At 34.0% G+C, this 11,957-nt stretch overlaps 1 protein-coding gene across 1 annotated transcript; it reads left to right on the plus strand.

Annotated features, from left to right (window-relative positions):
• The first annotated feature begins 408 nt into the window (after nt 1-408).
• LOC149072133 (uncharacterized) lies at nt 409-11,634 on the plus strand. Its single transcript, XM_089246091.1, has 4 exons — nt 409-561; nt 999-1,046; nt 1,194-1,937; nt 7,978-11,634. Exons 1-4 carry the CDS (start codon nt 498-500, stop codon nt 8,247-8,249), a joined length of 1,128 nt encoding a protein of 375 aa, XP_089102217.1. The 5' UTR covers nt 409-497; the 3' UTR covers nt 8,250-11,634.
• Nucleotides 11,635-11,957: the final 323 nt, after the last annotated feature.

Below are 11,957 nucleotides of genomic sequence, written 5' to 3' on the forward strand. Positions count from 1 at the left end.
TAGCTATAATGGCCAACCTATTTAAGCATGATCATTATTTTCTGATGAATGGTCTTCACAAAGTAATAAACTACAAAACAAACAAAAAAATAAAATTAACATTATACAAAACAATAACAGCAATAATAGAACACTCTCCCGGACAGTGAGAAATTGGTCGTTCGATTCCCCACAGAGGAATGTGAATTTTCTTTCCGAACTACATCTCGATCTCCGCTTGGTTATTCAGGCTTCCGTTCTTCGAATAACAGCATATTTCTGCTAATTTCAATCTAATAAGTGTTCTTGTTATGTTTTTATTAGAGCTTCTATGATTCTTTGAAGACGCCTTAGTTTTAATTACTAATCTTCGATTACGTCATGAGTTGGGTCCGTTGTATAACGGATCATGATATTGTTTATATTCTAAGTCAAGTCAAGGCAGCTGTTTTTGATAAAGCTCTGGTATTAAAGTTTACCGTTATTAGACATGGCAGTAACGGTGGCAAGTACGAAAAATGGCATCGACGCCTGAGCAAGTTGTATGTACTCCAACTTTCGTTTTTCCAGCCGCATTTCCGGGTAATTAATTCCGTAATGTCTATTTGTTTTGTGTTAATTAATTTTGTGAATATTTTTCGCGGTTTAATATATATTGTTTCATTAAATAAGTCAGTGTTAGGAAATCCTTTGTGTTCGACCCCCCCCCCCCGAGTTGCTCCCCTATTGTTGTCACAAATTTCACGCTCACAAAAATTTAAATTGACGTTTTTTGTTGAAAACTCATCTACATTAGAAATAAGTTCGTGTGTGTATCTACCGCAATGATTTCAATTTTGAAATATGATTTTTCAAATAAATGATTTCAATTTTGAAATCATTGAATGAATTTTCATTCAGTGATAAAATATTTTATCAAGAGAATTAATATTCTCTATCAAATAGATTAGCCACAACCTTTTTTTCATTTATACTGCTCAAATTTTTAAAGTAAATCATTCAAACAATATATTTTTCAGATGTGTTAACTCTCTGCAATAGCTCAAATCCATGGACTGAATATAGAGGTATATTAATTTTGTTTCTGGGTATATTGCATGATTATCTTATAGCTTTATCATAATGTTATTAAAAAAGAAATATCTCTGTGTAATCAGCAGTCAAAGTGGTTTTCTTATCTGACTGTTCTCTTTTTTTTTATTTTATTTTACAAGGGTTTGATCCTCGCTCACATTTAGCAAATTTTCATGTTGCTGCAGCGACAACTGCACAGACTCAAACATTACAGCATACAGAAGAAAGCATAAAATCTAAAGTAAATAACCGTGTGGGTAACTTGAAACTCCATCCTCAAAATTTAAACAATGATTTCTCTAGAAATCTTCTAGTTGCAACTGCTGCACCACCAGCTTTTCCAGGTATTGACTCTGGTTTGAAAACTGCAAATCCTGTACAACAAAAACCACATCAACAGCAGCCACAACAACAGCATCAAACTCATCAACAATCTAGTAATCCACTTGACGACGGAGAGAAAGATCGTCTTTGGCCCTGTCCTTCTTGCAAAGTTCCATTTAAGGCTGCATCTGAATTGCAAGCTCATTTGTCTGCTCATACGAAAGGTGAAAAAACTGTTCCTTGTGACATTTGTGGCAAGTTTTTTTCATCTGGGGACAGAGTACGTATTCATGTAAAGGCTGCTCACGGTGAGAAATCTTGTTCTTGTGAAATCTGTGGTTCTGGTTTTAGTTATCGTTGCAAGCTACTAGACCATATGAGAACCCATACAGGTGATAAGCCTTTCCACTGTGATGTCTGTGGGAAAAGCTTCTCACAGAAGAATCACTTGACTAGGCATACCATGATACATACCGGAGAAAGGCCATACCCATGCGACTACTGTGGAAGAGGGTTCTATAGAAAAGATAAACTGAACAGACACAGAAGAATTCATACAGGTATATTCATTAATTTATTTGTCCTTGGAACAAGTTTTTTAATGTTGAACTTGAACATTTATGAAAAGTTTATTTTAATCAAGTCCTAGAGAAGAATAAAAGAAACATATTTAAGATTTATTTTGTTAAAAAAAAAAGACTTGGTTCCTAAGAAATTTGGCTGGCCTCTTAAATTTTTTCATTTGTTAAGCTGTGTTATAATATTATTAAACAAATTTAGCTAGTAGCTTAATCAAAGCGAGGAAAATATTATGTATAAATCCCATATGAAAAAATAATTCTAAAGAAAACCAAATTTGAAATTAAAAATGCCACTATATATATCACTTCTTAATGATGGATAGTTGGTCAAATATAAATGCTGACTTCATTATTGCATTAAGTAACATGCTGGTAAACGAAAACATGCATTTATTTGATGCTGCAGGCAAAATTGTAAAAGAATTGGTTTTATTGTAATTTTTTTTTTATCGGCAAAAGAAAGACTGCAAAAATCTATACTGAAATAGTTCATAAATTTTTTTATAATATTAAGTAAAATTATGGTAAAAATGTTTTTGTAATGATAATGGGAATGATATGATATTTTCTGATGTATTGTGGAGCCTGTAATTAGAAAAATTATTCAATGCTTATTGGTAAGTGAATACTGATTTTCACGTTCTTCAGCCAATGTACTTATTTGTGAATAATGAAAATCATGTATCGCCTGAAATTACTTCTATTGTTCAATCTAATAGTCAAAGCTGCAAACCTTTAATGCCAAGCATAGATATATTATCTCATTATTTATAAATATATATAGTCTACACCAGCGGCTCTCAACCGGTGCTCTGTGTGCACTCCCCAGGAGCTCTGCGACCGCTCGAGGGAAATTAAAAAAAAACAGTAAATTAAAACAAATAATTATAAATATTTTTAAATAATAAAAAGAAATCAGTAACTGATGAATAAATAAAAAATGTTCCTATATATAGGCTCCCCCATAGAAATTATAGACCGGAAAGGACTCCACGAGTCAAAAAAGGTTGAGGATCGCTGGGCTACAAAACTCAATGTGGTGATCACACCGGGACTTGTTTGGGGGGGGGGGGGAGGTTCTGATAACAATAACCGATTGATAACTATGTCTGAAAACAATCCCAGTTGTAAGTACTATGACCATATGTCCATTATCAGATGTTGGAATGGAACTGTCTAATATATATTACGAATTCAATACTTTTATAATGTACGATATGTTCCATAGATTCCCTTGTGAAAGTCTTCCGGCCGAGGAACTGTAAATGTGGTCAGTTGAAAAAACTCCCCATAAGGACCGTTCAAGTATTCAAGCCTATTCGGGAAAGAGCCTGAAAAAGACCAGATTCAAATTGTCCACCCCTGTCGCATGTTACCCTATGAGGTGTACCAAATCGTGCAATCCACCCATGTACCAACGCTCTGGCGACACTTTCAGCCGTCTTGTCGGATAGTGGCACTACCTCGGGCCATCTCGTGAATCTATCTACCATCGTTAGACAGTAACGGAAACCATGACACGGAGGAAGTGGTCCTATCAAGTCTATATGAACATGTGAAAAACGCTCATCGGGGACTAAAAATTTTGTCAAAGGCGACTTTGTATGCTTATGCACCTTGGTTTTCTGACATAGCACACATGCTCTACACCAAACAGTTATGTCCTTGTTTTGATTAGGCCAAAAATAACGGCTATTGATAAATTGTTTAGTGGCCTTGATGCCAGCATGAGATAAGCCATGCACCTGTTCGAACACTTTTTTTCTTAAGGTTTGAGGGACATAAAATCTATTTTCCCCAGTAGAACTATCACAATAGAGGTGAATATCGGATGCAGGCATTGAAGCAAATGTTGCGTTCAATTTGGCGTTCAAGCAAATGTTTAGCCATTTTTGACCCCCTCCCCCCGTCAGCAGCACTCTGCTCCTCTGAATCCTAACGCATATTGGTGGGATCAGACGTACACAGAAGGCTCGTGCTTCTCTTGCAAAAAAATATTTTTTTAATTGAAATTTTTCGGAAGAAATACCTTTGTATGTTATTATAATCAATTTCTGTTAATTCCAATGTTATTTGAAGGCTATGACTTCAAAATTTTTCTTTAATAAATTCATTTCGACCTACCCTCTAAGCCAGCAGTTCTCAAATTTTTTTGACTCGCGGAGCCTTTTCTGGTATATAATTTCCATGGAGGAGCCCTGTAAGCCTATTTTTCATTCATTCATCAAAGTTACTAATTTATTATTATTCGAAAATACTTATAATTATTTTTTCTGAATTTACTGTTTTTTTATATTTTTTTCAAATTGCAACGGAGCCCCAGAGGAGTTCACACAGAGCACCGGTTGAGAACTGCTCTAAGCCATACAATGATAAATTGCATAAAGGCCCTTGGCTCGCGGACCAAATATGGCCCGGGGTTATCTGATGTGGCCTGCCCTCCTAAAACCTAATTTTGTAAAAAAATGAAGTAAGCGGCTTGTCTACAGATCGCTTAAGTGTCCCGTGGTACAATTCTGGGACATTTAAGTGGCCGGTGGCACATTTTCAGATCACTTAAATGACCCGGGTCACACTTCCAGAACACTTAAGCGATCTGTGACACATTTAGAGATCCCTTGAGTGACATAGTTTTAAAGGACTTAAGTGGCCCCCAGTGCGGTTCTACATCACTCAAGTTTCCCGCGACACATTCTCAGATTATGTAAGCGATTCGCGACATATATTATGTAAGCGATTCGAGACATATAATTATGAATCATGTGAGTGATGTGTGGCACAGTTCCAGAGCATTTAAGCGGCCCGGACACATTTCCAGATCACTGGGATCTGCGAAATATTTAGAGTGGCTCTGTAGGGAATTTATCAATAGGTGGTTGTTACTTCAAGTGCCCACAAACTATCGAAATGTTTTTCTCATTTTTGGCACACCGAGCAAGATGCTATTAAAAATATTTCATATTTTCGTAAAGGGTGGTTGATGATGTAAGCATTATTCAAACCCCTTCCCCTTTGTCATTAAAAGTCAGCAAATCGGTAATACCCTCCCCCATCGATGATGACGTAATACTTAAATGGTCCCTAAACTAAAGAAATTGATTTTCTTTTACCTTACACATGCCTTCCCTACAAAAAAGAAATTGCAAAAGAAGCGCTATACAAAATTTTTATTAATAAGAGAGTCTTCTGACCTTGTCAGAAGTCTCCTTGCAAGAAGTCTTGCAGATTGATAAAGATAACTTTTAGGAGAAAAAATGTCTGGTTCAACCTTAGCTTCAAAATGCGTAAAAAGAAAAACCTTTGATAAAAAACATTTATAACATAAACCGAATTAAAAAACTATGAACAAATTTTTTACTGTGCTATGATATTGGGCCTTTCCGTGCTCAGTGGAAGTGATTACAATATCCAAATGCGGGCTTGACAAATTGACATGTGCTTAAAAAATCCGAAAATTTTGCACTGTTTTTGCATGAAATGTTTGCACTGACTTGAATTTAGTATTAACACCTGGAAAAAAGTTTAAGCATCTGTAACAATTTTTTTAGTAGCCGTGGCGATGTTGGATTTGTCAAGCCCTGTCCAAATGATAACATTATTCATGATTAGAATCATGAATGACTAACAATCGAATACAGTAGATGCTACTTATTAGAACTAATAAGCAGCATCTATTGTATTCAATGTTTAGTTTGTTAATCATTTTAATTTGTTGTGCTATTCAGACCAGACTGCAGCAGTCACAAATACTGTATTTTTCTGCATATGATCTGCAATGACACATAATCCACATGCAAAATTTGAAGAAAAAAATAAGGTATAATTGGCTGCAGCGTATTATCCACAGGTTTAGAAAAAAAAACCTTGTGTTTCAATAATATATCCATTGGTACACTAATTAATGAAATTTATTTACAAAACAATAGGCCTATAGCATTATTTACACACAAAACAAAATTTGCAGTTCAATCAAAAACCTTCAAATTCAGACTAATCTAAATCGAAATAAATAACCATAACAGTTCCTCATCTAATTCGATAGAGTCAGTCATCAAGAGCATTTCCTTTTTCAAGAGTCAGAACCAGAACTATAGGCCTAACTAGATGGGAGCAGGGAGGCAAAATATAAGGAGTGGCAGTTTTAGATGGGAAAAGTGAACACTGTTACAAAATTATATAATTTTAAAGGTGTGGGGGCAGCAAAAATCCCAGTTACGGCTCTGGTCAGAATCACTAGTCTAAAGTTTTAAGTCCACATATGAACTCTATAGTTCTTATAGTCATCTCTTTCCAGGCATCATTAACACTCTGACGTAATTCAATTCAGCATAGGAAACTCTTCTATAAGAATGAATTCCTTTAGTCATCCACTTTTCCCTAATAGGCTCTAACTTTGCTTTTTAAATGACCTGTTTATTCCTGAATCTAAAGGCTGCAACTTCTTAGTCAAACCGCCAGGTATGACTGAAAGACCAGCACCACAATTTTTGCACACAGGTGTCTTACGTTTTCTTGAATATGTGCTTTCATTGAAAAACAAACTGCTAGGTTTTTCAAGCACTACTCACTCAGACACTATGGATGTGTGTGTCAGTGTATAAAACTCTGGTGTAGTCTCACCTGCTGACCAGTGATCTCAAAAGTCTCCGATTGGGTGAAATATAAAGCAGCTGCAGAAAAAAAATCTTTGTCACTTGACCGGCTATTAGCGGCAAGTTATTATTAGCAAAAATCATCTATTAGCGGCTGATAACATCATTTTCTGCAGATTGTCTGCAGCGATAGATAATCTGCCCTTGTGGCCTAACGGATAAGGCATCGGTCTCCTAAACCAGGGATTGTGGGTTCGAGTCCCACCCAGGGTACACCACAGTATGCCTTTTTGTGATTGTAAACGGAAAGCATATAAAACCAGAATCAAACAGTTTTTCAGTTTGTATTATTTTCGATTATAATTACAAGAAGCCAATGAGGACTACTTTGTATTCCACCGTGGCCCACGTCTCCTGAGACGAACCAGCTTATATTCCCTAAGGGGACAGAGCGGGGGTCACGTTTAGTCTGGAGGTAGATAATCAGCATTTTTTAATATTTATCCACTTTTTAACATATAATCCTCTGATTACATGGAGGAAAATACTGTACTTCAAATTTAGGTGTCCTCACAATTTGTCACTATGGAGACAAGTCCCCCCCCCTCAGATTTTTCCAGCGTAATTTTATTATCAAATGAAACATATATTTTTGGATTTTATGGCAAAGTGAACTCGGAAAGAAAAGTCATCTTGTCTACCCTGGGACTCGAACCCAGGCCCTCTTGCATACCTGGCAGACATGCTATGCAAGAGGACCAGAGTTCAAGTCCTTGCAGAGAAAAGATGGATTTTCTTTCCAAGTTCACCTCGGCATAAAATCCAGAAAATATCTGTTTCATTTGATGTATTGGACTGAGAAAAAGCGTCTATCTCTAATTTTATTATGATTATAAATATTACGATATGTCTGGGAAATTTTTGACTTCTTTTGTAGTTTTCTTTTATATTTCTTGCATTCGATATGAGAATGTAATAGTTATGATCAATATTCTCTCTATGCTACACATGCAAAATGACTAATTTATACCATTGGTTGGTATGAAAATTTTCCTTACAGAGTGCCAACATTCCATTTCATTTTTATTCAACGTGTGCCGACCTATTCTGTGTGTGAATGGCAATGTGCATATTCACCTATGGCATATGTTGATTTTGTGTGTGTGTGGAAACACTTCCACAGTTCCAGTGCACAGGGTAATGGAAAACGTGCAGAATACAAAAACAGGTTTGCAAATGGAAGAAAAATTAGGGGGAACATTGGTTTCGAAAACCGAATGTTTTCATGATTTGATATACCTAAACAATTTGCAAAATTTTGATTACAAAGTAATTTTAACAATTTGGAATATGACCTGAAATGTTTTTCTTATTGAAGTGTTGTATTTGTGGTATTTGAGAAGTAATTAAAAAAAATGTGCTTTTAGTTTCGCCAGGAGCAAGCAGACATAACAGGGGTATAGCTAATCCATCTAATGTACCACCTCCTTCTAGTGGTAATTCACAACCCAATACATCAAGTGCAGCTGCTTCAAACATAAAGATAGAATCACTTCCGGAAAACAGTGTTACTACAGCTGCTAATACAAGTATGAGTTTTGCTCCTCCAACTTTGACATCATCGATCAGTCCTAGCCAATATCGTGCTTCAACCTTCAAGCCTCAAGAATGGCAAGATCCATCTTCAGGTGTTCACTGAATTATATATGTGATTATATGATTCCCCAAATTGACTATAGTAAGATTGACGATGAGTTACAAGTGTAAACCAGAAGTACAAGAAATATATTTTTTACATGGATTCTGTCAATTGAAAGATAGAAGGTTCTGTATCTTGTGTGTTTTGGCCAGTATATATTGCTTCTATCATTCACTTATATTTTGATTATATGTATTTTTTATATGTGATTGTCAATTTTGGAATTTTTACTTTTTCTTCTTGTATTTTATATTTATTAACTTAGTACGTAAAATTTTATCTTACTATGCAGATTTTGTTGATCTTGAAAAAAAATCAAATATTTACATTAAAACAAAAAATTTTTGTATTTGTCTATCCTTTTTTTGGTACAGTGACTAACTTCAACCATCTGAAACAAAAATAGTGAAATTGAATAAGGGTAGAAACTTAATTTAGTCAAATTAATAACTTGTTTTACCTCTTCAACACCTGGAGCAGATAGCACCTTTTTCTGTGATTTCTGGTCGTAATTTTTCAAGCATTACCTTTATTAAAGTTTTTTCTGATCCTTTTTACTTTTTGTACTACCTTGATATATTTTTTGATGGGTAAACCTGTGCTAAAACTTGATATCACTGGAAAAATTTTCAACCAATTGAATGTATATTTAGATCTTAAAAAATTCCTGTTTTAGTTGAAGTTACAAAATACAAGCTACATATGAGGGTGGGTCCGCACTATGCATGCTTGGGGTTCTTACTTGTTCATCACAGTATTCATCAGTTCTTCATCACAGTATTGCACCATACACAATTTGGGAGGCACATCACAAGTTTTTTTGGTGTACCGATAATAAGTGGATTCTCAAAAGATTTGTTCTGCCCACAACATGTCATCCTGTCCACGCAAAAAGCTCAGCAAATTACTTGAGAGCAGCCTGAGCATGCGCAGTGTGGACCGATCTCAAGAATAAAGATTATTTCTCTCATGTTTGAATTCATGAGTTTCAAATATTTATGAATATGCTCATTATAAATAAGAATGAAAAAGTAGAATATATTCTTTTAAGCATGAGTTACTGATTGTATCAGCATAACATTGAAATTTAAAAAACAAATTATTGGCTGTGATTAGGGAGAAATTGATTTGTAGTGTTCTCTCTCGCACACACATTGTACATTTCATAAAACATGCATGTTGCGACAACACTTGAGTGTTGACTAGTTCTTATTTTATTTGCTTCTTGTATGTATTTGAGCTTCTCCCTTGCTGAAAGTCACAAAAAGAAGTCTGTTTTTATTCAGCTAGAGAGGTGTAAAATCCACTGTAGCATGAAGGAAAGAATAGGGTTAGTGTGGTTGTCCACAATTCTGCACAAGATGAATACAGATAACTACTTTAAATTAATTGTTTGTCACCTGTGACACTTAACATGTTACATATTCAGAAGTAGTTACAATGAGTATAATCTCTCTCCAAAAATCAATTGCATAAAGCATATTGGAGAAAAAAAAGTGCCTTACTACTCTGATGCTACTTACAGAACATAATTAAGAAGCATCTGTTGATTTGTTCCTATTAATTTTATGAAAATTTCAGAATACAATTTTGAAATGCTTCATAATTGAACTTCTCAAAAAATCTATTATAGAATTAACAAATCATCAGTAGCAAATCTGCTAGCAATACTGAGAAAGTTCTAGCAACAAAGGTTGGTATAAGACAGATTTTGTTTCCCAAAAAAGTATTTTTTAGCATATTTTTCATGCAGCTAAACAACACTTGATAAATTAATTTCAAATTAAGGGAAGTGGGAAATTTTCTAAATGTTCTACATATTTTTTTCTATATAAGTACAGTTTGAATTATGTATTAAAGGTGTTATACCCCAAAATTTACATCGTAATCCAGATGGAAGATAATTATTTACATTCTGACACTGACCTGTCTGTTATAAAGTTTAAAATATAGCTGTACATATGATTTGTTTTGCATGTTATCTTCATCATATAAACAAGATATTTTGTTCATAATCAAAAATTTGGAATTTATACCAGTTATTTCAGTAAAATTCTGAGAACTCAGTCTAAACTGCGTGCAGTCAGATGTTTTCATGCGCACAGAATTTTTACCATTCAGTGGAATTTCACTATATTGTGTTCAGACCTCTATATAATTATCATATTGTGCGGGTAAAAAGCAATAAGCACAAACGTTGCACATAGGTAATTTTTTTCCCATGAAAATTAATTTTGAAGTTCTCCTTATTTGAATAATGTACACCATTTTCGAATGAAGGATTATTAAAAAAAAATTTCTAAGCTCTTGTAAAGTGACGTATTCACAAGTTTTTTTTTTATCACAATTGAATGCAGCTATTGTTCATTTTTATATTTTTTAGAAATTCTAGAATTTGAAGAGTTTTTGTTAAGGTAGAAAATTTTTTTTTATTGCTTTTTAACAAAAAAAAAAAGCAATTGCGACCTTCGTGAATGTTACTGCTAATGTGTGAAGTCTAGGCACTTTGTAAAGTGCCCAAACTTCAAACGTTAACATATATATTCAAGTTCGTATATATGGGATAGTCTCTGAATTTTTTTCTTTTATGTGAGCTGTCAAATTCACCTACTTTTCATTCAAAAATGCGAGACAAAATGTGATTGCACAAACTATTAATATTTTATGCTCCTTTCTAATGTCTCAGAAATCACGGAAAGATTATCTTGAATAAATTTCCACTGTCATCAGCAAGCAGTGCATGCTTTCACTGATTTCTGCCTTTGGAAATGAAACAAACTATGCATCAAAAATAATTCAATTAATCTCAATGACCTGAATTTTCATACTTTCTAGTCATTTGATCATTTGTGCTGAAATAATTTTTCATTGCATGTTGACAGACGAATTAGTTAATATAGAAAGGCATAGTTCACACCAAGTAGGATTCTTTTAAGGTTGAACTATTTTTAGAGCCTTTAAAAATATGCAGCACAATAGTCATCTCTTGATTTCTAGTGCAGTTAAAAATAATGGAACTATAATTTTGTGTCTGATTTATATATATATATATCTTATTGAGCAAATTTACCATAATTTAAAGAATCCAGAAAACAGATTTTTAAATTTCTGTTGAGCATTGGTTTACAAATGGTGGGTCGCAACCACCTAGGAGGTTGATGAAATATGGTCCCCACAAGAGAATTTTCAAAAGAGAAATATTTTATAAGAAACACTAGGCAAGCTTATCTATAAAGGTCTCTAAGGTTTTAAGCCCTGACAGGCTCCCACATTATTTCCAGCTTTCGCAATATAAATGTTAAAACAGCTATCTAACATATATCATATATTGAAATTCTGCATCTACATTAGTCAATGCATATATAGTTAGAATTTATATACATACAAACAATATAAAAAAAAAACTTTGATGGCAGCAGTCTTTGATTTTGAATGAAGTTGTTGATTTTAAAGTCCTTCAAAAGGGGGGGGGGGTTACTGTTGAAAAAAGGTTTGGGAACCACAACTGTAGACAATGCATTTATGCAACCTATTCTCAAATAAGATTTCTCAAACAATATTAATTTGGTGTAAAATATTCCTTCCACAAGTTATATTTTATTTCAAATTAATATGAACATTGATGAAACATGAGTATCAGAGCAGTTTTTGGACATTTCTAGTTTTTATTATTTTTTCCAAAGGGTTCATTTTGATTTATGATGTTGC

The sequence above is a fragment of the Pholcus phalangioides genome, unplaced genomic scaffold, assembly GCF_987345545.1.
Source record: "Pholcus phalangioides strain wild (caught in Gottingen) unplaced genomic scaffold, Ppha-v1.0 ptg000017l_1, whole genome shotgun sequence".
Classification (NCBI taxonomy): domain Eukaryota; kingdom Metazoa; phylum Arthropoda; class Arachnida; order Araneae; family Pholcidae; genus Pholcus; species Pholcus phalangioides.